Below are 26,785 nucleotides of genomic sequence, written 5' to 3'. Positions count from 1 at the left end.
TGCTTTCAATGTATAGTGCAGGTGTCCAGTTATTTGGGTTATTTTACAGCAGCAGGTAGATAGACCAACTCATTGTTAGGCAGCTTCCTATGTTCCTAGCTATGTGCAGATGGCTTTTCCAAATTGCCCACCCTGTTTGTGGGCGGAGTAATTGGGGGAGCCATTTCACCAAACTTTTCCAGTGAGAGGAGAAATCTTGCAACTGTTTCAGTCCAGCATCTAGTCTGGAGTTGGTGCCAAACAAGAGACCTCTATACGTAGCAGGAGCGGAAGTTGGGCAAAGAAATTCAGTAGGAAGCAAGAGTCCAGGTGACATTATAGCCTCACTGCTCCCTTTCCTGGTCTATCTGCTGAGTTATTGTTTGGCATGGAGTCTTCTCTGACTTCTCCTTCTTGAGAGCATGAGAAGAGCTCTGATGGATCAAGTCAAAGGCCTATTTCATCTAGCATCATGGTTTCACAGTGACCAACTAACACTATGGGAATTGCTGAGGGCAGCTTCGCTCTCCTCAGTTGTGATTCTAAGCAACAGGCATTCAGAAGTATATTGCCTTTGATGGTGGAGGTAGTACATAGCCATCATGGCTAACAACACTTTACTTAAATTCTTTGGTTGGGAAAATTAGGGAAATGACATAATGGACAGCTCTGTTTTCTTTACGTAAGGCAAAAGAGAAACAGGTACACACTCCTGCCAGCAGGAGAAATTTCTATAGGAAGGAGAAGTTTGGTTTGCTACTGCAGTATAAAGAGAGGGAGATCAATAGAGACAGATCAACAATTAAAACATCAAGGGGAAAATCAACACTAAGCCTATCTATTTTCTTCCATAATCAGTTTGTTGTGCAGCAGTAAAGTGTTAAACAGATTGCTCTAGAGAGGAAAAGACTATAGGAAGGAAAGAGATATGTAGCACCTTCAGTTACCCGGGGAGAGACATAGTGGATTCTTTTTGTCCTAAGGGAGTGACCGTAGAGCAGCCTTCGTCAACCTGGTGCCCTCCATATGTTTTGAACTACAACTTCTAGCAGTCCAATATGGATGGCACCTGGTTATAGAATATTGTTCTAGAGGAACTAAGAAGAGTAGAAAGAGATCAGGGACATGCTTTGAGAAAGAGATAAGTTTGCATGGAAGAAAAGGATCTCAAGAAATACGCTTTTCAACAGTTTCCAAAATGAACATGAAACGAGGTATATTGTTTTGTCTCGGATCTAGATAGACCTCATTGGAAGAAAGTAGCTGCCAATCTTCATCTACTTCTGGAAGCTACATGTGCTCTGCCATATTATGCAACTGATATTTTTTTTTAATGGGTTTACTGCCTAAGTCTGGATCCAACCTTCAGCTTATAAATTACTGAAATCCTAATACAATAAAACAACAATAATAACCACTATGCCAAAAATCATTAGTGAAAAACTGGGTGAGGGATTATTCAAATTAAAATGTCTGGGTAAATAAAAACATCTTAACCTGGTACCCAAAATATTGTAAAGCAAAGGCACCACCAATGAAGAAACGCTCTTCTTCATATGTACTTCAAACCATGCACTTTTGAGAAAAGCAACACTTAGGGCAGGGACTGAGTTGAGGATCTTAAGACATAAGCAGGCTGGTATATGAAGAGGTGCTCCCTCTCAGGTATTTAGTTACAGATTTTAAATATAAATCTCAGCTACTTCAATTGGACCCAACAGTGTAGGCAACCATTGATGTTCTTCAATGATTTGAGCATTATGAGCAAACCTGGTGGCACCAGCAAGGCCAGCCCTACCACTAGGCAAAGTAAAGCAGCTGCCTTAGGTGGCAGATGCTAAAGAACTGGAGTGGCAGTGCGGGGCTTGAGGAAAAATCTGTATGTACAGCATACAGCCATCCTGCTGCCCCCAGGAATGGGGTCCTGTCACCAGTGTTGACATAAGATTCAACCACCGATCCTATCACCCTTTGTAGATGGGATAGGAGGGGGTGCTATCTTATCCTCTGCTTCAGGGAGCGAAATGTCTGAGGCTGGCCATATTGTACCTGGTAAAATTCTGGCAGCCAAATTCTGCACTAATTGAAGCTTCTGCGTCGTATTCAAGGGCAGCCACACATATAATAGATAATGGTAATCCAACTGGGAGGTCACCAAAGCACGGACCACTGTAGACAGGTAATCGCTTTCATTTTGACATTATCCCATGGGTTGCAGAAACTCGACAATGGCTGAGACCCAGGGCAAAGAATTTGGCCTGAGAAAAATGGAGGTAATTTTTGCAAACCCCAAGAATAATCAAACACAGCAGTGAGCACCACCCGATGAGTTCAATGGGATTGATGGCAAAAGGAATCAGAGGTAGCAGAAAAAAGGGGTAGAAGAAAGCATATTAAAAAGGATGAAATTGAAATAAATCACTAGTTCAGTGGAAAGTGTTATTCTTTGATTCTTTTAAAGCAGGTTCAAGACGATTTGTCCACTTAAAACACATAGGAAATAGATTATATACTTGGTAAGTCCTTGTAAAAATATGCAGATGATCATGGGGGACCAGTTTTCATGTTGCTTCTTCTATTCACAGAGCCAACCTGCTGTTATTAATAGGCATATTTTATGGCAATCAGAAACCCAGACAATTGTGCTAACCACTGGGTTCTTGCAGAATGAGCAGCCAGGTCTGCAAAAAGCGCTTCTTATAGAAACGGTGTTAACCTGCTCTGTTGCTCTTCATTTAAGTGTAAAATATTACACTTGTAGGAACATAACAATATGTAGATTGCCACGAACATGTATTTAACTAATGAACTGATGCTAGTGCTAGTCAATAAGGACACAACCCATCACAAATAAGGATTTTTCATTCCTCCTGATTTCATTGTGTTAGATTTTGAGTACGTGCTTAACTCTCCCACTGAAATCAGTGTGAGCTGATTGAGTATTGTTCAAATATTGTTTTGGAGTATGTTAATTACCGTATTTTTCGTCCTATAGGGCGCACCGGCCCATAGAACGCACCTCATTGTTGTTACACACGCCTGCCCGAAGCACGGGGCAGCCTCTGGAGGGCTCCGCGTGCTTTGGGCAATAGGCTGCCGCCTCAAGCCTCGCACGCTTGGTGGGACCTCCCGCTGGGCGCGCAAGGCTTGCGGACACTCGGCGGGGCTGCAGGCTGCTGCCCGCAAGCCTTGTGAGCCCGCGGGAATTCCCGCCGAGCTTGCAAGGCTTGCGGATAGCTTCCTGAAGCCTGGAGAGTGAGAGGGGTCGGTGCACACTGATGCCTCTCGCTCTCCAGGCTTCAGTGAAAGCCTGCATTCGCCTCATAGGACGCACACACATTTCCCCTTCATTTTTGGAGGGGAAAAAGTGCGTCCTATGGGGCGAAAAATACGGTAGGTAACTTTGCCTTTCAATGCAAACTGAATCAAACTTCTCCCTCATCCTACTCCCAGTCCCCTTGATCTGCCATGCAGCCTCAGATGGGGTGAAGGATGATACCCCATGAATAGTGGTGGAGTATAATCCCTCTGCCAATCCAGTCGTATTATGTATGCAGAAATGGGAGAAGCTGCTATTTTCTCCTTTGCCTCTGGTGGCAAAACGTATTGGGCAGGCCCTGTTCATGTACTGGTATTGTATTTTGATAGCCCTCCTTTCCCTCTCTCCCTTTGTTTTATTTGCCTGTTAGATTGTGAGCCTTTAAACAGGGACTATCTTTTAAATCACATCTTCCCCACTTTGGGAGATGATGAGGTGAAATTAAAAGTGCCAACAAACCAAGAGAGGTGATTATGAACAAGTTGGGATCTGAACTTCCAAATAATGCCAACTGAATTAGCATAGAGCTGGCGTTATGCAAGTGTTTTATGTAACTAATAATGAGAGATTGTAAACAGAATATAAAACTACTCGATAAAACAAAATGGAATAATGACCAAATGCATTTCAACCCTATACTGTAGTCTCTGTTTACACACAAACACACAAAATTTGGCATATACAGAACAGCAAACAATTTAAAACAAACTGTGTGTGTGTGTGTGTCAAAAGCAACTACACCTGTAAATAAAAATGCAGTTCTTAAAAATATTGTAATCTAATGGAAAAATATGTAAATAGAATTACAGTCATACCTTGGCTCCCAAACGCCTTGGGAGTCGAGTGTTCCTGTTCCCGAATGACTGAAAACTGGAAGTGAGTGTTCTGGTTTTCTTTTTTCTTATTTTGGAAGCCGAATGTCTGGCATGGCTTCCGCTATTGTTTCCGGCGCGCCTGTGCAATCGGAAACCAATTGGAAGTTGTGCCTTGGTTTCTGAATGTTTTGCAAGTCGAAAGGACTTCTGGAACGGATTCTATTCGACTTCCGAGGTACGACTGTATTAAAAGGCAGTTCACCAAATGGGGCTATTAATAATATTCATCTGGTCACGTATGTGTATTTTTCAACCAAAACAGGCACTCAAAGCTGATTACAGTGGTACCTCGGGTTAAGTACTTAATTCGATCTGGAGGTCTGTTCTTAACCTGAAATTGTTCTTAACCTGAAGCACCACTTTAGCTAATGGGGCCTCCTGCTGCTGCCGCGCCGCTGGAGCACGATTTCTGTTCTCATCCTGAAGCAAAGTTAACCTGAGGTACTATTTCTGGGTTAGCGGAGTCTGTAACCTGAAGCGTATGTGACCTGAAGTGTATGTAACCCGAGGTACCACTGTAGATGATTAACCACATTTTAACAGCTAACCTTTTTGTAACTAAGGGTTAACACAAATAGTGCTTATTCTTCCCTACACAAATAGTGCTTATTCTTCCCTACAACCACACAGATAATCATAAATATGGATGCACACTTAGATGGACAATCCTTAATAGATACATACAGGGAATGGTAATAATCATTAATTGCCATGCTTGTGACGTACCTTTGCCAACCTGCCATTGCCCGAGAAACGTTCCAGTTAAGTCTGTGTTTGTGGTCAGGGTGTGAAGACTATGCTTGTGCAATCTTGGTTTTCTCCCAAGACCATGAGAGGAACAATCCATTTTAGAACTTTATCCAGCCCAGTACACCAATCTGTATTTCTTCTGTTTGTCTTAAATGGGTGTAATTCGCAGAGTGATTTAACAGTTGGTCTATCAGAGATCTCTGGAATTGTAGCTCCGTGAGAGGAATAGGGGTCTGCTCTGAGCACGCTTGACAAACTGCAATCCCCAGGATTCATTGGGGGAAGCCATGGCTATTTAAAGTTGTATCATAGTGCTTTCAATGTATAGTGCAGATGGGACCACTGGTGTCCAGTTATTTGGATTATTTGACAGTCTATAAGTGATGTGGGTGGTGCTGTGGGTTAAACCACAGAGCCTAGGGCTTGCTGATCAGAAGATTGGTGGTTCGAATCCCCGCGATGGGGTGAGCTCCCATTGCTTGGTCCCTGCTCCTGCCAACCTAGCAGTTCGGAAGCACATTAAAAGTGCAAGTAGATCCCCGCTCCAGTGGGAAGGTAAATGGCGTTTCCGTGTGCTGCTCTGGTTCGCCAGAAGTGGCTTAGTTATGCTGGCAACATGACCCGGAAGCTGTACACTGGCTCCCTCGGCCAATAAAGCGAAATGAGCGCTGCAACCCCAGAGTAGTCCGCGACTGGACCTAATGGTCAGGGGTCCCTTTACCTTTACCTTTACAAGTGACATACTTGAAATTGCATCTGAACTGAGTTGCATTGCATGAGTTTTTCAGGCCTTTATTCACCAGGCACCACATTGCTTTCTCACTGGTTGCATAAGGCATTGACAGAATTTTCATTTGACCATTTTTGAAGTAGCAAGCAGAATGTTCTTGCCTAGGTATGAATATATCCCAGGCAGAGAAAGAATGGGGAAATGTGCACCTTTCAATAGCATTGCCTGTATTTTGACAGAAGGCTTTATAAAATAAAAATAGCTGAACATCCATTTTATCTCAGACGCTATTGCCGTTAAATGAAATCTTGGACTAAATATGAAAAACAATTTCCAGACATTGTAATGCTAGGTAATGAAGATAAGGTCGCAGAATCATAGGACTGTAGGGACCTTGGAGGTCATCTAGTCTAATCCCCTGCAATGCAGGAATAAGGTCCTCCTAAGTAACATAAGGGACGTGGGTGGCGCTGTGGGTTAAACCACAGAGCCTAGGACTTGCCAATCAGAAGGTCGGCGGTTCAAATCCCCGTGACGGGGTGAGCTCCCGTTGCTTGGTCCCTGCTCCTGCCAACCTAGCGGTTTGAAAGCACATCAGAGTGCAAGTAGATAAATAGGTACTGTTCTGGTGGGAAGGTAAACGGCGTTTCCGTGCGCTGCTCTGGTTCGCCAGAAGCGGCTTAGTCATGCTGACCATATTACCCGGAAGCTGTATGCCGGCTCCCTCAGCCAATAAAGCGAGATGAGTGCCGCAACCCCAGAGTCGGTCACGACTGGACCTAATGGTCAGGGGTCCCTTTACCTTTAAGTAACGTTTCCTAAAGGTCTGGTTTCCACTGTGCTCACTCATAAATTATCTCACGTATGTATGAATTCACAACAAAGGTATTTCTGTTAATACACCTATAAGATTGTCAGTGGTGTGGTTACTGTCTCTGGGGACAGATTTTGTTGCTATTTAGGGCAAGCAGAGTTAGAGGGCGGTTCTATGTGCATTTACCTGGAAGCAAGCCCCACTGAAAACAGACATGTGCTATAAGCCGGGGGTGAGAGGCAGAGGGAGAGGCCAGAGGTACAGCGCAACAGCAACTTAATCTTAAGGGCCAAATTCACAGAGTGCAGGGAGCAGCAAAACCCATGTACAGTTCTCCATATGGTGAACCATTGAACACCAAAGGAGCAGCTACTTTGTAATGTACTTTCAGGTCCTGGACCAGGCAGGCAATTTGAGAGTTCTGGACAGGAAGGTGTGTAAGAAAGCTTCTTGTTCCAGTGTATTCCTGTAGCTTTGGTCATTCTGTGGTCCTTGCTCCTGCCTCCTGGTTTGTCCTCTAGCTCTGACTTGTTTTGTGATCGTATTCCTCGCTTCCTTCTTGCTTCTTCCTCCTTGTTTGGTCTTCAGCCCTGATTTATGGCCCTGACCTCTGGCTTGGTTCCCAATCCTCCCTCCCTGCCCTTCGAACTGTGACTGATTCAGAGCCTGATCCCCCAACTCACGGCTCATCCCAGATGTGTGTCCAAATTCCGTCTCTGACATGGTTCTCAAGAAATAGTGTGCCTGACGTAGGAATCAATAACCACATTACACATTACCAAGTTCTGATAATATGCGCTTTTATTTGTATTCAGAAATACAAATGTTAGAATCAAAATACAAATATAAATATTGGTCTAGATGCACAGCCCTACCTCTTTAACACAAAAATTGGACGCATGTGTCTTTAAGAGGGCAGCTTTCTATTGGAAATGCTTGTGTAGGGAATAAAAGATGGCTGGCTTTATTGGACTGGTTGGGTCTTCATGTGAACATTACTAAAATTGCTACCTAAGCTAAAATGGCATACTGGCACTAGTGCTACCTGTATTAATCAAGGCACATTTTGGGCACAGAAGTATACTTTCAGTTCACTAAAACATCACAAGCTGTACTGCTAATGAAGAAGGGAAAACCAGTTTTAAAATAATGAACCTTCTGTAGTTTTTGTATGTGATTCTTTTTTTTGAAAAAAAATGTGTTGTAGTTCAACAGTATTCCAAATCAAAATGACTATAAGGTAAGCTGCAAAACAAACAGTACAGTTGGGTGTGTTACTTTCTTTTCATTAATATAACTATAACTATAATTGTTGTGTTATTATGGTACAATAGTTTGCAGTGAATGACAACACAAGTAAAGAGTTTGATCCTGCAAATTCTCCATCCAAGAATATTTTCAAGCTTGTTTGTTCCTTTTGTATACAATTTTGATTATTTGGTTCTTTTTGAAGTGTCACAGTAAAAAGAAGATGCATACCTTGGCTTTCATATATATTTAAAAACCGAGTCGGATCCCTTAATATGGATAGGTCCAGAAGTGTGTTTTTGGCTTCTTCCTGATAACTAATTTTAAAATATGTGTATGTAGAACCTCCGCAAGAATTTCATTTCATTTTGGGGTATGTACTGAAAAACCTAAGTATATTGGCTCATTATGGCTTTGTCAAAATTGACAAGGGAGTGGACAGATTTTTCTTCCTGATCTGATGTTAAATTATTTTCTTTAACCTTGTAATATTGCAAGTCAACTGAAGCAATTTGGGGAGGGGGGACTTTTTGAGTGTGGATAATTTAGAGAATAATTTGTAGCAAGCTGCAGAGAGTTGGCTCAACTTTTGTATAGATGATTAAATTGGGTAGACATGACACATTGTTCAGTGACCCAGAGGTGGGCATAAGAAAGACTTGTCTCTCTGGATTTAAGCAAGGTCAGTCTAGTTCAACATTCTGTTCCCAACAGTTCCCAATGTTATGCCTTCAACGGAGCTAGGTGATGCTTCTGGGAGTACACAACAAGCTATGATGCAAATGACCATCATCTTACTCTCTGTTCGTTCCATCTGATAGTCAGTGCTCTACTGCCACTGAATGGGAAGGTTGCATTTCATTGTCATAGCTGATAGTTCAGTCTATACAACTGCCTTGCAACACTTCCTAATTGGTAGACTATCAATGTGACGATGAAATGTCAAACACTAATTTCCACCTCTTTGACTGAGCTTTGTGAGTCATGCAAAAATATTTGGAATAAAGTGGGGGGGGGGGAGGACTACCCATGGAACTCTGAAACAAAACTGAAAAGCTAAGTCACTCACCTCCTTTCTTTGCAAATGCTTTTCTACTGGCTCATTCATCTCTACTTCACCTGGGACTTTAGCAGTGATAAGGTTAATGATAAGGTCTTGAGGCATTGTGGTCATTTTTGGATATGTGCATGTCTTGTGGGAGATGAGAAACGAATTCAGTTTGAAAACAAGAGGAAGAGAAAAGGTTGGTGGGTGGTTCTAATTGGATTGTCTTCTTCCTCCAATGGTCCATAAAGACATCTCGGTCTGGGAAATGTGAGTTCTGCAAGCTGCATGAGTCACATATCCAAAGTAAGGTGTGTAGGCAGCATATAAAAATATTTTATAGTACTTTTACATTTATTCTCTTGAAAGCATAATCCCTGTCCGATTAAGTAGCACTTTTTATCACCTCAAGAAATAAAGACTGAAGGAAAATCTCAGTTTTGTACTTTGAGATAATGGCAGTCATCAAATGTCTGAATAATCTGAACTTTCCTCACTGAATGAAGATGTTCTGTGAGAGGAACTTCACTGACTATCTTTGAATAACATCTAGAGCAGGGCTGGAGAACTTGCCATCAGTCCCAGTTAGTATGCCAAATGTTCAGTGATGCTGGGAGTTGTAGTGCAATAACATCTGGAGGGCTACAGGCTCCCCAACCTTGCTTTAGATGCTGCTCAACCAATAAGTGAAGTTGACCTGCATATACCTTAGACAAGAATACAGCAGCACAAAATGTCATTGTTTCATATGTAGTCCAAATATTATTATTTTCCCCTAAAGCATAGTTTAAAAAGTTTGGACCAATTCTATTCATCACTGCGCTAAGAAAACTTCCCATACAATTGTGGACTAAGATCACAGCATTGATACTGGCGTGCTTTTGTTGGCAGTGGAACTGGACTCCAGTCCCTCCACACAGCAGCCATCAGTACTTCTGGCACTGACAGCTGCCTCCTGCTCCTGCTCTATCACTCATTAGGTTGGTTGTGAGGTGTTGTCAGTTCTAGGGAGAAGGCAGAAAGGGACAGCATCCCCTCTCATGCTGCATCATCTATGCCTTTTTGGTCCATTGATATTACAAAGGCCATACAAATTTGTGTCAGCTAGCTATAATACTTTCTTGGGTTCCATGATCACTGCAGATGGTGACAGCAGTCACAAAATTAAAAGACGCCTGCGTCTTGGGAGAAAAGCAATGACAAACCTAGACAGCATCTTAAAAAGCAGAGACATCACCTTGCCAACAAAGGTCCGTATAGTTAAAGCCATGGTTTTCCCAGTAGTGATGTATGGAAGTGAGAGCTGGACCATAAAGAAGGCTGATTGCCGAAGAATTGATGCTTTTGAATTATGGTTGCTGGAGGAGACTCTTGAGAGTCCCATGGACTGCAAGAAGATCAAACCTCTCCATTCTGAAGGAAATCAGCCCTGAGTGCTCACTGGAAGGACAGATCCTGAAGCTGAGGCTCCAATACTTTGGCTACCTCATGAGAAGAGAAAAGACCCTGGTGTTGGGAAAGATTGAGGGCACAAGGAGAAGGGGACAACAGAGGGCGAGATGGTTGGATGGTGTTCTCGAACATGAGTTTGACTCAACTGTGGAAGGCAGTAGAAGACAGGAGTGCCTGGCATGTTCGGGTCCATGGGGTCACGAAGACCATTGTTTAATGGGACTGCATAAATATGCAGGTTCCCAGAGAGGAGCTCATGTTTCGGCTCAGCATCTCCATACTAGGGTTCCTGGTTAAGCTCTTGCCTCACTAACCCCAAGCTGTAGTTAAGGGAGTCTGCACATTTGCATTATGTGGCTAAGCTATACTTTGGCTTACCATGCCATGCAAAACTGCCCTTTGTCTATCCTCCCCCTTTTGGAGAAGGATGTATTTTGGCCTATGTTCACTTATAGTAGTGTGATTCGTTCCAAATGCAATATACCGTATTAAGAGCATAAAAAATAATATTCTAAAATTATTTGAGTTGGCTTCTCTGTCTTTGAACACATTTTTTTCTGTGAATCCCATTTTGAAGGGATCACGGAAGCTTCATTTCCTTGGGAGAAATAAATGACACAGAATAGTTGGGAATGGAAACAAATGAGAAATCAATAGGCCAATTAATTCAGACATGCTGTATAGCATTTTAGCTCATAGGTTAAGGCTCTAGTACAAGGACCACTTAGCGTAGTGCTGCTTATTTAAGAACCAAGGGAATGGGGAGCTGCAGTTCTTGTCCAGCATAAGTGGCTTGTAAATTACAGCCAATGGGCTGGATCCACAGAATATTGTATAGTGCAGTTATGTTCATCTACCTGTGAGTGCGGATGGGGTTTATTTTAAAATTTTTATGGGGGGGGGGAGAAGAATGAATTTGGCATTGGTAGATAATTGAGCGATGAATTCCATTAAAACAATAATGCTTCTACAAGGCACTAAATGCTCAACAAATGCTGCTTTTAATATTATGGGGAAACATGATTGCTGGTTGCCAGTTGACATAAGGTTCCGCAATGGGGGGGAGTTTTGATATGTGAAACGTTCGCTTCTACTGGACAAAAAATGGCAATAAAGAGCAGAAGATCTTTGTTGCTTATTTTACAGCATATCTTAATGATAAAGCAAGGGTTTTTAGTATCAAAGAACAATTCCTACGAATTCCTCTTGCCCTTTCCTTTAAAACTTTTAATTGCTTCTATGTGGCAAAATAAAATATAAAACACTTGGACAAGCGTTGTCACCGATGCCTGCAAATTATGTTTCTTCCCTTCCATTATTTTCAAAAGCCAAGGGATGTGTTAACACAGTTGCTTGAAAGAGATATCACAACACCAGTTAGAACTGCAGCAGGGATGCTCCAATATCACAGTTGGATCCGCCAGCTCCAGATTAAAATGGCACCTCCTTGTCATTAGTGGGAATAAGCCAAATAAATGACTTGCACAGTTATGTTTATAGGGTTGTGGGGTGAAATTACAGTACTGCTACATTTCTTTCCACTGAATATTTTCAGGGAAGGGAGTAGCACTACTGAGCCCGGCTTCAGCTGGGGAGGGCAGGATATAAATAAATTATTATTATTTTTATTATTATTAATTTCTCCAGCCGTCTAGTTGACCACTGTGAAAACAGGAGGCAGGACTAGATGGACCATTGGCCTGATCTAGCAGGCTTGTCTTATATTCTTACTCGGCCAAATCACTAGAATGGATCGTGGAAGCTGAAACAGGCATGTTCATTTTCAGTAGGATCCAGCAAGCTGGAGCTCTTAGTGCTGAACCCTATTTTCTCTACGTCAACCCTGAAAGTGGAGCAGCATTTTTGACTCCTTTCTCAGTTTTTGGTATTTAAAAAAAGCCTGCTTCATTGTGGGAGGCGATCTTCTTATGATAAATGGTGTGGGTGGCACTGCCATCAGCTTCTCTGCGTAGGGCTCTTTCTTTAGCTTATTGGCCCACTGAAGCAGCGATGGAATACCATGGGGCAGTGCCCCCACGGATGTTCCACTTGCCCTGGCAAGTGTTCTGCTGCCATGTGAGCCTGATAAACAAGGCTTTTGGTGTTGGAGCAGCAGTAGTGCGGGGGGGGGGGAAGCACCTTCCCATTTCAGCTGAGACAGTGAAATGGGGTGGAGGCACCTCTGCTTATGGCAGCAGTGTTGCAATTCACAGCCTGCCATAGTCACAGCCTGTTATGCCTCTGCTTAAATGATGTTACAGCCAAGTCATTCCAGAGGCATTTTTCTTCTCGCTCTCAGTAATCTCTGGCTGCAGCGTCATTCAAACAGACCCCTAAGCCACTGGCTGTAGTTCCATCATTACAATTTCTAGATCAGGTCTAATGCTCTGGAAAACAACAGGATCCCTGGATCCATTCTAGAAATGGTTTCAGCCCCGGCAAAAGTCAACGTTCTGGCACAAGGTCAGCTGTGGCCCTTGCTTAATTCTGGGACAAGCAGATCAAGGCAAAAGTTAGCTCAAGGCCGTATGCTATTCTCTATAAGGTACTTGAAGAATGCATCCTAGGAAAGAAGAAAGGCTGGAAAAGTGGTTGTTTCAATGTCCTCCAGCACTGGTGATCAATTGGCTAAACTTCATTCACTGGAGGAAGTTCCTATCAGGGGCACAGGGTGACATCAAACACCAGGGTAGCTGAAGCCCATTGATTTCAATGGGTCAGCTTTGAATATGAGTTGGTTGGACATGACTTCTTGTCTACAATAATTACCAGAACTAACACGAGCACAACAGTGAACAGTCATGAAAAATGGTAGGGAAGAGCTGAGAAGCTTACATAGGCCCTTGAACTGTCCATTACTCCCTAAAGAGGGCATCCTCATGCTGTTATAATTATGACAGCGCATACCCAAATTGCAAATCATTTTACTTCATGCTGATCCCAATGAGATTAAGTGAATTGCATGCTTGTCTCCATCTGATTTTGTTGTGCTTGATACCCTCTTCAGAGGTAATTCGTAACACACAAGGAAAATAGGCAATGTTTATATGAGTTCTGTTTTGTTGGAAGTGGGGTTTTGCTCACTGATCACTTACCTGAATCTAGTTTCTCTAGGTGCATTATTGTTTAAAGCGAACAATTTATTTTAAGCTGTGGCGGACCACCAAAGTCTTGCTGTACTCAAGCCATGTAATAGCTATCTGGTTCCAGAAATACAGGCATAGGAATTTGGAAGGCAAGCAAAGGAATCAGTAATAAATTCAATGGATCAAAGTGGAAACGAGGGCAATGAAGAAGCAATAGATCATATGAAAGGAGGAAGACCTCAACGTATCTCATAAGCAGTCTACCACACAAATGCCAGTATGATATCATAAACCGAGTCAATGACTGTTTTCAGAGGGCAGATGCCATAGAACGTTTAGTTACATGATTTTTTTTTTGGGGGGGGGGGGGAAATGACCAGGATCCTGCCAAAGATAAATATTTTTAAGTTTCATTGATTTCAATGAAAATAGTACAGTCATACATTGGGTGCTTTGGGTTGAGCGCGTTCGAGTTGTGCAACCCAGAAGTAATGGAGCGCATTACTTCTGGGTTTCGCCACCCACGCATGTGCAGACACTCAAAATGACATCACGAGCATGCGCGGAAGCGGCAAAATGTGACCCGCACAGACGCGCCACCATGGCTTACGTTGTGTTCAGGGTGCAAATGAGGCTCCGGAACAGATCCCATTCGCATCCCGAGGTACCACTGTAGTTTAATTCTCTCCAGATGCTATCATTGGCTTCCATCTGTATTTGGAAGCATTGTTGAATTTTTGAGGATGAGGATTCCTGTCTACATTTGGTTATATTAAACACTTAGGTTATATATCTGTACAAATTTAGATTTGCCATGCTCAATGATTCATAGGGTGAAGGATGAAAATTTAAAGCCAATTTTCCTAAGAGAATTGGTTTAAGAGACTTTCAGACCCCTGGAATGTTGGCCTGTGGATGCATTGTCTGTGCTATTTTCATAACACACTTGTTTTGTAACAAGATAGAATAAATGTCTTGCATGAATGTGTGGCACAGGGTTAAGATTTTTACTACCCAGGCAGTCCAAGATTTCTGTGAGGGTTTTTTTTTTTGGCCAAGTTAGGAAATCAGTCACTTCTGATCAGATGAGGTACTTTGGTAAAAGAGCATTTTAAGCCGCAAATGATGTTGTTTGTTAATTACACAATTAATTGTCCAGATAAGGCACGGTATTGTGACTGAATCCCCATAGAAAACTAATGCTAGACTATAAAAGTACTGTCCTATAAAATGAGAGTTCTGTTTACATATTTTTATGTAATTGGGGGGAAAGTGTGGCTTTCCCCCTTCAATACCAGAGGTGAGAAGCCTTTGGCCCTCCATTTGCTGTTGGATTTCAACTCCCATCAGCTCCAGCCAGCATAGTTTATGGTCAGGGATGAGGAGACTTATAGTCCAGCAATATCTGAAGTGCCACAGCTTCACTACCGCCCTCCTATAGAAATGAATGTCTAACTTCCTGTTGAAGGTCATGGAGCTGGATTACATTTTTGCACTTGTTCAAAGAAAGGCTCAGTGCAGTTACCAATGATCAGAATTAATGTGGTCCTCTGAAATGCACAGATTTTCATTGGATAGAGTGTTTGCAGGATCTGTTGCTAGGCAATAACTAGCTTGGTTTTCATACTTACGTTAGCAATTCAGGGGCGTGTTTTGTTATTTCTTTGTTTTTGCAATGATAGCTCCTGTTGTTCTTATCAGAGGTCCATGACTTTTAGTACACATATGTGTAGACTCTTCTACATTTCACAGCTTTTAGAAAAATATGAACTGAACTCAAAAACACCTCCCCATCCACAACCCTGCATAAGAAGAGAAGGCTGAAGTCTTTTGAGGTTCTTTTTAAAAAAAACAAAACAGTAGCATAACCCAAACAAATTAATATTTTGGTCTAAAATAAATATTTCAGAGTATCTTAGGACAGAGTGAAGTGCACTCCTAAATTCTTGAACCAGCCAGCTAGATAATTAGGACTATTGTATGTGTTAAACTACACTCTATCCTTGTGATGGAGTTTTGCTCTCAAAAACTGAATTCATTTAACATATTAGAAACATAGGAGGCTGCTTTTTTACCAAGTCAGACCAATAATAAATATCATTTCCCATGACTGGTAATGGTTCTCTAGGGTTTCACATGGGAGTCGGTCCTGTGTAAACCCCTGAAAAGATGCCACATTGAACTTGGGACCTTTTGTATACAAAATGACCACAATGCTCTACCACTGAGCTGTGGCCCTTCCCTTAATTTCTCTGCTTCCATGTCAGAACTTCACCTAATTTTGTAAATTTTTTTACAGTGTTTCAAATTAAGTATTCATTCCTTTAAAAAAAGAAATCAAGAAAATTCCATTTCCTATATTTCTCATACTATTGATTTCAACATGCTCTTGAGACTCATTCTTGACTTCCCAAGTTCAGAAGAAAATGAAGATAAATAGAACAATATGAACTGTGCACCACAGGCAATCATATCCATTTTGGAATAAGCAAAATTAAGGGTACAAATTGACAGAAAAAGGCATTTGATGGTATTGAGAGTACACTTTTGAAAATGCCATTCTATTCAAAGTTGGTGGATTTTTTTTGACAGAAGTAATACTTAAAACTTTAGAAAAAGAAAATGTAGATATTTTGGCACATTTATACAGGACTCTTGGAAGGGATATGAAGGGCTTCACAATAATGAACAGTTTGCACAACACAAAAAATGTGACACTTTCAGCAATTTAATGTCTGTGTACCAAAAGTACAAAACACATTTCCAGTTTAAAATCTATTAGTAGTTTTTAAAAAATCCCAATATCTCTTCATCCATAATAACTTTTCAAAATGCACTCTTTATTACAACTGAAGCTGCAGTATTTCACTTCTTTCCCAAGAAAATCCTGTTTGAACACATAAGGCTTCTGTTGTGCCAATACAGAGGAATGCTTACCAGTGCTGCTACTCCAAAGTGTGTGGAATTCCCTTACTAACAAGCGCTTCCCCCCATTCTTATCCAGTTCATGAACTCAAAGGAAAGCACATACAGATTAGGGCTTTCCAATTGAATGAATGGGAGCCCTTGAATGTGCCAAGGGATAACATGTGAGCTCACATGGAATGGTGATAAGCAGAGCAATTCTATACTCACATTTATGTTGGTCATCTGTTGGTGTGACGTCATCTCCACTGTCAGTGGTGTTTTTGCCACTTCCTAAGTCCAGTCAGCTAGCATAACTCAGGTATAGAATTGCACTCTGAGGTACATGAGTTTTATTCTGCACGGGCAGAATAAAACAAAACAGGATGGATGAGTAGCTTTCCCTCACTCCTAAATATCCATGATAAAGAAACTCTAATGTATGGAAGAAACTTAATGGTAGCCTGCAATTAATCACATCCTCCTAGTGCTATTATATAGTGAACCGTACACCCAATCAGCTACAATCTGCTACACTACCATAAACAAGCTAAGCCTTATCAAGATTCAAGTACGTTATTCTAGAAATAATTTCCTGCAGTGTTCAACCAGTCAGATTAATTTCACAACTTGTATTAAAGGGGTGCTACATTAGTAACACCAACACCTCTATATTCATGAGAAGCAAATGTTTAGGTTTCAATTCAATCATACATATTTTTTTTAAAAAAACCTCAAATTAAAACCAAGACAAAAATATTATAAATCCCATGAAACGAATACCAGTGGCTTTTCAATGAACATCATAGATAGTCCACACCAATAAACATTTGCTCCCAGAATGTATTTTAAAGTTGGTGGGAATAATGTATCAATGCGTACTTGTCTTCAGCCTTCTTGCCGGAACGCTACATAGCAAGTGGTAATCCAGGAAAAAAACACACCAGCAAATCCTCCATTATGTAGGAACAATAAATAAAATTTGTTATACAATAGTGTCTGGTGTACTTAGCAAAATAATAATAATAATAATCTCATACTTGAAATGAATATTTTATTTTGTTGTTTTTTTCAGGCAAAGGTGTAAATAAAATCTTCTCTTTCTCTGATGACAAAGCGTAAGGTGACCTTTACTCTGTGCGATGACACTGGCCAGGTCCTTATCTTCCACATGTTCTCCATCCCTAAGAAGTGTGAAAACACAGTTTCCTTCACCATTTCTAGAGATAGAGGTATCCAACCCAGTACACCAAGTTAAACAGCAGGAATGATGTAGGGAAGAAGACCCTTGAATAAGAGTCTAGTTCTAAGATGTCTATGTGTATCCTTCCTTTCCGCCATGAACCGGATTTGCATTCTTCGTAACAGCAGAAAAAGCTCTGGCAGTCCTTCCCATCCAGACATTCATAGATACAATTGTCTTCAAATTCTTGCCAGTACATGGCATTATTCAATGCGATGACTGTAGGAGGAGGCCTCATCTCTAGCACAGAATAGTTCTAGGGGGGGAAAGAGAGGACAGAAGAGATAGTACCTTGGCTACTAGAGGGACATCAGAGTTTTGGCATGCAGATACTTTGGGCTGGTCTAGACAAGCAGAGAAATCATGGAGTGCAGACATCCCCCTAGGACTGTACCACTTCAGCATTCAGGAAGGAATGGTACAGCTTAACTGTACCATGTCCTTAGCTTTCATTGATAAACTCTGCATGGTGAAAAGCTGCACAGCGGGCTAGCGCCAAATACAAACAACTAAAGTCTTAAGGTTAATAGACACATTCTTTTTGTTGAATCAAAACCTGTGTTTTTGTATTAAGGCAAAGTATAAAGAAGCATGAAGGTGAAGTATTTATTTACTTCAGTTTTATTTCAATTTGCATTCATAAAGCTCAGGGGAAGAAGAAAGCAGAAGGAAATATTTCCATTCATAGCAACATTTTAGGCTGTATTAATTTTTTAAAAAGAGGTTTAAAAACCGTACTCACCATCATGTGCCCGAAACTGACATCAGGTAGCTCAAGTAAAAGAAATCAGAGAATAAGAAGAAAAACTCAGAAGAAATGACATGACTAGAATACACATTATATGGTGTAAACGTTTATACCGTTTTTGCCAGTTTCTCAAATATTAACGAGGAGGGAAGTTTTGATATAGAATGTGAGGATCTTCGTCTAAGATCCTCACATTCTGTATTGAAACTGAATTGCCCAGATCCTGTCTGTGGGCAAGATCCAGCCCAAATTAAGCTCTTTTCACTTCCATGGGTTTCAACGGGAAGCAATAAAATGTGAGCTTAATTTAAAATCAATGGGATTCACAGGTCATGAATCAGGCTGTTATGTTTAATGACATGGGGGTGCTCCCCATGATTCATCCATGGCATTAAAACATTAAAGAATATATATATATCACTACTTCAGAGAAGGATGAATACATCACTGAGCTACTTGAAACTTTTACATATTAATGTCCTGCCTGGAGGCAAAGGCACATATTAACCCTTCCCCTGTGGCTTAGAGGAAAAAAGATCACAATACCTTTTTATTTGTAAATATATATATATAAAGCCAAGGCTACAAAACCGTAGGAATTGTAAAATTTCAATATGGTTTGTGTAAAGCAGAAGAGAGAGCTTCTATGCTCTTGTGAATAGAAAAATTGCCACATTTGACCAACTTTATGCCCACCAGATGTTCTGGACTACAGCTCTCATCCACACCAGTCAACATGGCCAAGGATAGGAGTTGTAGAACAAAACATCTGGAGGGAAAGTCTGTTCTACTGTGTTGCAATCCGTATTCCAATTCTTCTCTTGGGCCACTTTCACACCTTTTAAAGAGCTGTAGTGCCACTTAAAGCAGACATGGATTCCCCCCAAAGAATTCTGGGGACTGTAGTTTCCTAAAGGTCTTGAGAGTCGTTAGGAGACCTCTGTTTGCCTCACAGAGCTACACTTCTCCAGCATTCCCCAGAAAGAGGTATTGACTGTTAAACCACTCTGGGAATTGCGCAAGTTGTTATTATACCAACAAGTGGAGCGACACTTCCATGCCAACCTTCTGCCCTGGTTTCTAATGTTCAGTGATGCTCATGGTTGTGTCACAGAACACTCACTGGTGCAAATGAAATTTGATGTGACCTACTAGCATATCAGTCAAAAATCCACATTTCTATAACGCAACAGGTTAAAGGAACATTGGAAAACAGCACAGAAGTACTATCATAATAATTTGGAAAATTGCATAATATTTCCTGCATCTGAATATTTCCTGCACGTCACAGAGGAGTGAAAATGTTGGATACCACTCAACATCTGTTAATTCAGAAGTTAGGCTTCCCACTTCCCCCACCTCATCTTACCGACTTTTTCTTCTTTGTGCAGTGTGGCTTCCTGCAACTCGAGTAGTAGTTGAGGGTGGCATATTCCATCAGAGCAGCAAACACAAATAAGAAGCACACAGTCACAAAGAGGTCCATGGCAGTGACGTAGGACACACGGGGTAAGGAGTTTCTTGCAATGGTGCTGAGAGTGGTCATGGTTAATACGGTGGTGATACCTGCAAATGAAAGCATGTCTTTTCAAGTTTTTGAAAGGAAAACACATCCACATGCAGAACAGAACTGTGATTCAATTATCGTTCCCTCTTTGAAGAAAGATGACTCCATTCTTCATGGGCTTCACAAGTCGCAATATAGTTTGGTAGGACTTATTTGTGTGTGTGTGTAAAGAAAAGAAAAGCAGATCAGTGTGGAGCCAAAACAGAACAGAATGGAGGGATTTGCCCCTTTCTGTTTAAACAATCAGTGCCACTTGTAAGCAAAGGTCATTTTTTGATTGGCTTTCCAATCAATCTGCGCAGTCTAAATTGTGTGGCTGGATTACAAACGATCGATTGCTATTACTGTTGATTTATCAGTCGCTGCCTAAGCCACCATCTCAAGGCGATTTGCACATAAGATAATTAGAAACAGTTAAAAACCATGAAACAGCAAATATATTTAAACAAGCCTAAAACTAGAACAAGTGGATGCTCATAGCAAAGGCTCATTTATTTAGCTTGGGAAGCCTGTCAGCTTGGGGAAAGTGTCTTCAATTGTTTCCAGACAGTACAAATAGTGGCCCCCGCAGATATCTCAACAGCAGTGCTATTCAAGAGAAGAGGGGGAGGCACAGAAAAAGCAGGTTTCTGAGCTGTTGTGGTTCCACTGGAAAAACTGTTTGTTCCAATGGGTGGGTGCTACACTGTCACTAAAACAGAAAAAGAGCAACAGGTGGTTTTCTGGTGGAAAGCCTCAGCAGATCAGGTACATCCCACATGTCTTATGTTGCTTGCTTCTGACATATGTTGAAGATCTCAAGGTATCATATACTGTAGAATTATACCTTCATCAAATCATTCGAGAGCTCCAGATAAAATGAATTATTTTCCATTTCTTTCCCCCACTCCCTATCCACTTTCTGATTATCTTCATTATTTCATCGTAAAACGTACCACATACTAAGACCTTTGCTGAAGGGGATAAAGCCCTCTCTTCATACCACCAAGAGCAGCTGCCAAAAGCACTGGTATTTTCACTAATTAATTTCACTGAGCGAAATATCTCTCTGATGTATCTCAACTGAGGTTAATAGGAGTTACACCCAGGGAGCTTTTGGCCCACTGAGACTCTCTATTCATTCTGTCTAATTAACATTAATGATATAGAGGCATAAGGATGTTTTCAGCAGGTAGCCTTTGGCTGTATTGTAAACAAATGTATTTTTGGAATCAGGCACTCTTTACTATTTCGCCAGGGAGGGTTTCCACTTCCAGACTTAAATAAATGCCCAACTATGAAACAAACAGAACTGATGGTGGATGGGTGCTTGAATAGAAGATCTTTAGACTGTCATTCTATCCCTATTTGCCCAGGAATAAGCTCCATTGAACTTAATGGAACTTACTTTTGAGTGGGTATGTACAGGATTACACCACATAGTGTTGTGCTTAGAGTATTGGACTCGAACAGTGGCTCCCCAAGTGGGCAGAACAGCCCCCTGGGGGTGGTGGGATTACTTAGGGGAGCACTGAAAGCCAAGGGGGCGGCAGTGGGGCACAGGAGATGACTATTAGACTTCAAAAAGCTGGAATCACTGGTTCAAGTTCACCAGCTTTGTGGAATTAATCAAACGAAATAGTTTCAACTGGATTTTGAGCAAATGTGCAAATAATTGCTACTGTTTTGAATGTTCTTGTTTTATTATCTTCCTTAGTGGTTCATTCCGTTTGCCATTTTGAATAATGCTTTTTATAGGCAGGTTAGGGGGCATTGGGGATGAGTTTACGGAGCCAAGGGGGTGTTGCCTTGAAAAAAATTGGGAACCGCTGGACTAGCACTAGGACTAGAACTAGGCAGACGAGAGTTCAAATCCCCATTCAGCTGTGGAACTCACCACATGACCTTGGGCCCAGAATAGTCTCTCAGCCTAGGTTACCTCACATGGTTCTTGTGAGGATAACATGGGAAGAAAGAGAACCATGCGTGCCATCTTGACATGCTTGGAAAAAAGTTGGGATATAAATGCAATAATCAATACATACATAGAAGATCTGATTCATCCCTATCTGTCAGTTTCATGTAGATGTGTTTTTGGCTACTGATACTATTTGGTTAGTGTGCCATCCCACAGATCCCGGGAACCATGTTGTTCTTACTCTTGTTTTACAGATGGGGAATAGAGATACAGTGACTTGATTCAGGCCACACACAGGAAAGGCTGCCTCAAGTGATCAGTTAAGGGCACATGCAAGCATGAGGACCCCTGATCAAATGCTTCAGAGCAGGACTGGGTTGAACACAACCCTGTCCACAGCTGATCTCAGTAGGGCGAGCAGGACTGTGTTCACCCTGATCCTGCAACCCACCCTAGCAACCTCCCCTTTCCTACTGTCTTGAGGCAGGGGGAAGGCAGACATCAGGGGCTTCAACACTTCAAGCTGGATTCAGACATTCACCTGAACATGCAAAAGACAGGAGATGGGAAGGGGTGTGCATGCAAGCCTCGCCTGCAATGTTCTCAAGATGCTGTCTGGATTTTTGCACAAAGGGTTCGTAGATCAGTGTTGAAGTTTGCGATTCATTATGTGGTGACCCTATTTCAATCTCATCTATTGACTCCGGTCAACAGGACAAGAAGAGTGCACATTTCCTTACAGAAAGATTCCCAAGACCTAATGGCTAACATATCTGCTGTTGGATGAGGATGGGATCTTGGTAACCAGGACGTTACCCTGTCCCACACATCTGCTGCAGATATCTCCCCCGGGGCAGCCTTGAATTCTGCAATCAAATATCTCCTAACCTCTCTGAACCTCTGCAGCCAAATATCTCCTAACCTCCTCGTTTCCCCTTGACCATTCAAATGTTTAAAAGATAATAGTATCCTCTGATTAAGCTTCTAACCCATGCCTCCCTTTGATCAGACTGATAACAGAGGTTTGCAGTGATAAGCAAGCTGCTTGTGGAAAGCCAGAGCCAGAGGACTTTGCTGCCTGCTAAAAACCACTTGACATTTACACGATCTTTGTTCTCCCATAGAAAATCGAGCGTTGTGGAAATCTAATTCAAGAGCATGCTCTGTCATCATTTCATCACATTTTTGATAGAGAAATATTATTCACAGCTGTGCCCAATCATTTCTCATTTCCACAACTATGCCTAATCTAAAGTGGGTAGGGGGGGCACAGGCAGAAATTTAGCAATGCCCAGTGGGTTTTTTTCGGGGGGGGATGCAGGGGTACGCATACCCCTAAACATTTTGTGGATCTAAGTTTGGCCCCATAGTGGGGCAGTATTTCAATATGAGTAGGAAAATAAGAGTACCCCTAAACATTTTTTTTGGGGGGGGAGCACTGGCAATGCCTGTTTCTCATCCTCCCTCTTCAATACTACAGTAGTGGCAATAGCAAAGTTTTAATATTTGTCCCTCGATAGTGTTACACAACTCTTCCCCTTTTTCTATCTGTGAAACATGCTTTATATGGAGCATAAGCATGCAATTCTGTACATAATTACCCAGAAGTAAATCAATATGACATGCATATGTATGCTGAACTGTGTGTGTGTGGCATTTTTTGCATACGTATTACACTAGCAGCCCTTGGAAAATCAGAGTCTTTGATGGGGGTAGATAACCAGAATTCCTCCAGAAATTGTTGGATTACAGTTCCCATCCCTCCTGCCCATTGGTCATACTGGCAGGGGCTGATGGGCATCGTTGTTTAGCATCATCTGGAACATCACATGTTCTACTTCTTTACCTTGAAATAAAACCCATGACATACACTACAGATGCTATACTTTTGATGCTATCTGATGGCTGCATTTTAAAATCTGTTCCTCCTGTGTGATTTTTTTTTACCCTTTGATCATTTTTATATTATGAATGACAGCTCCCATCACTCCTGACTATAGCCCAGTAGACATCTGAAGATCACATATGAAGTCACCCCGATTTACTGTTTTGCAGATAAGATGCAGCCACAGGGAGGCAGAATCTCCATCTGCATATATTGGCTTTTCTAATAAGTGGGGGAAATTGTTCGTGTGGGATATTAGTGTTATCTGGAAGAATTCCTCCTCCACCAAAAAATGGTCTTTCGCAGGAAGGAGAGGCAAGCATGAGCAGCAGGAGGAGAAACTGGGAACGGGGGGGGGGGGCTTACTGGATGGTTGCATTCGAGCTAGACATTGGTAAAAGGTAAAGGTAAAGGGACCCCTGACCATTAGGTCCAGTCGGGGCGGACTCTGGGGTTGCGGCGCTTATATCACTTTATTGGCCAAGGGAGCTGGCGTACAGCTTCCAGGTCATGAGGCCATCATGACTAAGCCGCTTCTGGCGAACCAGAGCAGTGCACGGAAACGCTGTTTACCTTCCCGCCAGAGCGGTACCTATTTATCTACTTGCACTTTGACGTGCTTTCAAACTGCTAGGTTGGCAAGAGGAGGGACTGAGCAACGGGAGCTCACCCCATTGTGGGGATTCGAACCGCTGACCTTCTGATCGGCAAGTCCTAGGCTCTGTGGTTTAACTCACAGTGCCACCCGTGTCCCTTAGACATTGGTAGAGCAGATGAAAGATTTGGTAAGCCAGGGACAGGGCTTGTGAACTGCCATGAGTGGTTGCATAATGGTTGTGTGTGCATACAGAACTCTGTGTATGCATAGTGGTGCTTTCTGGCCATGTGAAAGGGCAATTCGTTTGGGACCAATTGGTTCGGGATTTGTGCAGAATCAAAATTGCATGCCATCAAAATTGTGTCTGCTTGTGGCTCCGGTTTCTCACAGTTACCCAAATGCAGTAACTACTCTGCCATCACTGTTCATGAAAAGGAGCTCTGAGTCAGTCCAGAGTCCTCCTCCTACTGCCCCTAATAACTTCCCGCTACAACAATGATAGTGCTTTTCACAGCGCGACCTCTTCAGCAAAGTAATAAATTGCACCAGGATTCCTTTCCAGTCTGCTTGATCTCCCTCACCATGACCAATCTCTTGGGGTTGGTTCACTTTGATTTCTCATTGTTTGATGACTCACAGCTGAGTAGATGAATTGAAAAAACCTCATTCATTGTGCTTTGAGGTGAGTTGCAGTATTTGAAAGTTCTGCCTGTCGTGTTGGATCTACCGCCATGCCCCATTCATTCACACCTGCCTGTGTGGACTTGTTCTTAGAACATTGCGTTCAGGATACCTTGCAATGGTAGTCCTAGCAGCTTGGATTAACAACCTTGACAATGTCATATCATAAGGAGGAGACTGCAGCTATACATTTGCATACCACAACAAATCCAAACTAGAGGTGTGCCCTATCTGTGGGCAAAGAAATTGTGGGGATGTTTTTACCAATGGAGGATTTCCCTAGAGGGAGAAGAAATTCTCCAACATTTTCTTGCGGGGTGTGTGTGTGTTTGAACTCACCATTAGTAGTGACAGTACTTCATTTTCTTCTAAGGTTTGGGTTTGGGGTTTGTGTCAGTGTGACCTTCATTCTGCTCGTCCCACGGTACTTTGAACTAGGTCTGGCACCAGCACTGGGCCAGACTGGTTGGTCCCTGGTCAAGGTACCTGTTTGCCTGAATGGTCCCTTCACTGGCCCAGCCTGGACACACTGCCGTTCATTGCCTATCTGCTAGGAGTCTGGGTGCTTTACAGCAGCAGCAGGTGGTGGTGCCACTTTTGAAGCTTAGCTCCCACCTGTGGTGGCTGCCTGCCATTTTAAGTTACCCAAAATGCAATGCCCTGGCCCATAGATGTATGAACTATATCAACTGATTGTATCTATAGCCCAGGGAACTGCTGTGGGGCAGTGAAAGCAGTAGCAGTGCTAGAGAAATCGTGTAGCGATCACTCAGGGACGGGGTTCCCAGTCATATACCCATTCACTGTTGTATGAGAATTTTTAGGGTGCTTCAAAAACAATGAGAAAGATAGAGTTTGCTCTAATCTGCACTATACTATTAAATCCCTATTTTACCACTTTAAAAAGTCCTGGAAACTGTGGTTTGTTAAGGGTGCTGAGAGTTTTTAGGAAGACTCTCCTCACAAAGCTACAATTCCCAGAGTTCCCTAGGAAGAGGGATTGATGGTTAAACTACTCAGGCAGGAACAGACTGTCCAAATTTGCAGGATGCAAGCTGTCTCTTTCTCCCCCTCCCCCCTTCTCAATCTCTCTCTCTCTCTGACATATATATTTGCCATGAAGCAATTGTTCACTGGAAATTAGATTGAATTTCTCTACTGACAAAGAACATAGGCAGGATTCAAATCCACCGTGACACACACAAAAATTCTGAGAACTTACCTAGAGCTGTTCTTGCTGGTGTGGCATCCTTTTTAATCCAAAACGATACCCAGGATAAGACAACTGTTAATATACAGGGAATGTATGTTTGAATAGTGAAGTATCCCATTCTTCTACTTAAATCGAAGTATATAGTCATGACTATATAATCACCTGCAAGAATAAATAAATTGTATAATTTGGTAACTGGCTTGTAGAATCCAGTGGGAGTCTGCTCACATGAAGGAGGAAACAGAGAACATTGCTGTAATGACTTACAATGTTAACATTCATGGGCGACACAGTGCTTGAATATAGAATAGCTTTATATCAGTGATGGCAAGATCAACTGGGGCCAGGGAGCCAAACTTTCCAAACTTTTCCAGGGCCCAAACCCAATTTTTTTTTTACTACAAAAACCCCAACTCCCTCTGAATTTGACATCAACGTTATGTTAATCAGAATCTAACATTTGAAACGGGACACCCAACACATTTTGGAATCTGAGGCAAACTACAAAATAGCAGTGCACCACCACCAGTTCAGAGGAGTGAAGATCAGCTTGGGAATGAAAGGTGCGGGTGGAGAGGAAGAGCAGGTGGCAGCGGCTGAAGCAGCATAGGGTGAATCCACTACTCTTCCCAGGTGGTCCAGATCTGCTGCCCAAAGCGGCTGCCTCATCCCGCTTCATGGGCAAGCCACCCCTAATTTGAACTACAGTGGTACCTCGGGTTAAGAACTTAATTGTTTTGGAGGTCCGTTC

The 26,785-nt window shown here is 42.1% G+C and overlaps 1 protein-coding gene and 2 long non-coding RNA genes across 5 annotated transcripts in view; 2 read left to right on the top strand and 1 right to left on the bottom strand.

Moving 5' to 3' along the window:
• LOC309368000 overlaps positions 1 to 26,785 on the top strand; it is a 92,068-nt gene that overhangs the window by 51,235 nt on the left and 14,048 nt on the right. The gene's annotated exons all lie outside the window — the stretch shown is intronic.
• GABRG3 (gamma-aminobutyric acid type A receptor subunit gamma3) overlaps positions 17,240 to 26,785 on the bottom strand; it is a 300,100-nt gene continuing 290,554 nt past the window's right edge. The window contains exons 7-10 of one of the 2 annotated variants that reach the window (XM_081907666.1): positions 26,044 to 26,106; positions 19,563 to 19,759; positions 18,188 to 18,217; positions 17,240 to 17,701 (exon numbers count right to left, since the gene is read on the bottom strand). In XM_081907666.1, coding sequence (XP_081763792.1) covers positions 17,423 to 17,701; positions 18,188 to 18,217; positions 19,563 to 19,759; positions 26,044 to 26,106 — 569 coding nt within the window. In that variant the 3' untranslated portion in view covers positions 17,240 to 17,422. Of the gene's footprint in view, positions 17,702 to 18,187; positions 18,218 to 19,562; positions 19,760 to 26,043; positions 26,197 to 26,785 lie in introns of both variants that reach the window. The other variant, XM_081907665.1, reaches the window with a different exon arrangement.
• Positions 17,315 to 26,785, top strand: part of LOC309367978 — a 14,227-nt gene continuing 4,756 nt past the window's right edge. The window contains exons 1-4 of one of the 2 annotated variants that reach the window (XR_014167440.1): positions 17,315 to 17,434; positions 19,585 to 19,702; positions 19,797 to 19,902; positions 22,145 to 22,291. This is a non-coding gene — a long non-coding RNA (uncharacterized lncRNA). The remainder of the gene's footprint in view (positions 17,435 to 19,584; positions 19,703 to 19,796; positions 19,903 to 22,144; positions 22,292 to 26,785) is intronic. The other variant, XR_014167439.1, reaches the window with a different exon arrangement.

Source organism: Podarcis melisellensis (assembly GCF_964234715.1).
Source record: "Podarcis melisellensis genome assembly, chromosome: 4".
Lineage (NCBI taxonomy): Eukaryota > Metazoa > Chordata > Lepidosauria > Squamata > Lacertidae > Podarcis > Podarcis melisellensis.
The sequence above is the reverse complement of the archived record's forward strand: the minus strand, read 5'-3'. Positions and strand labels throughout refer to the sequence as shown.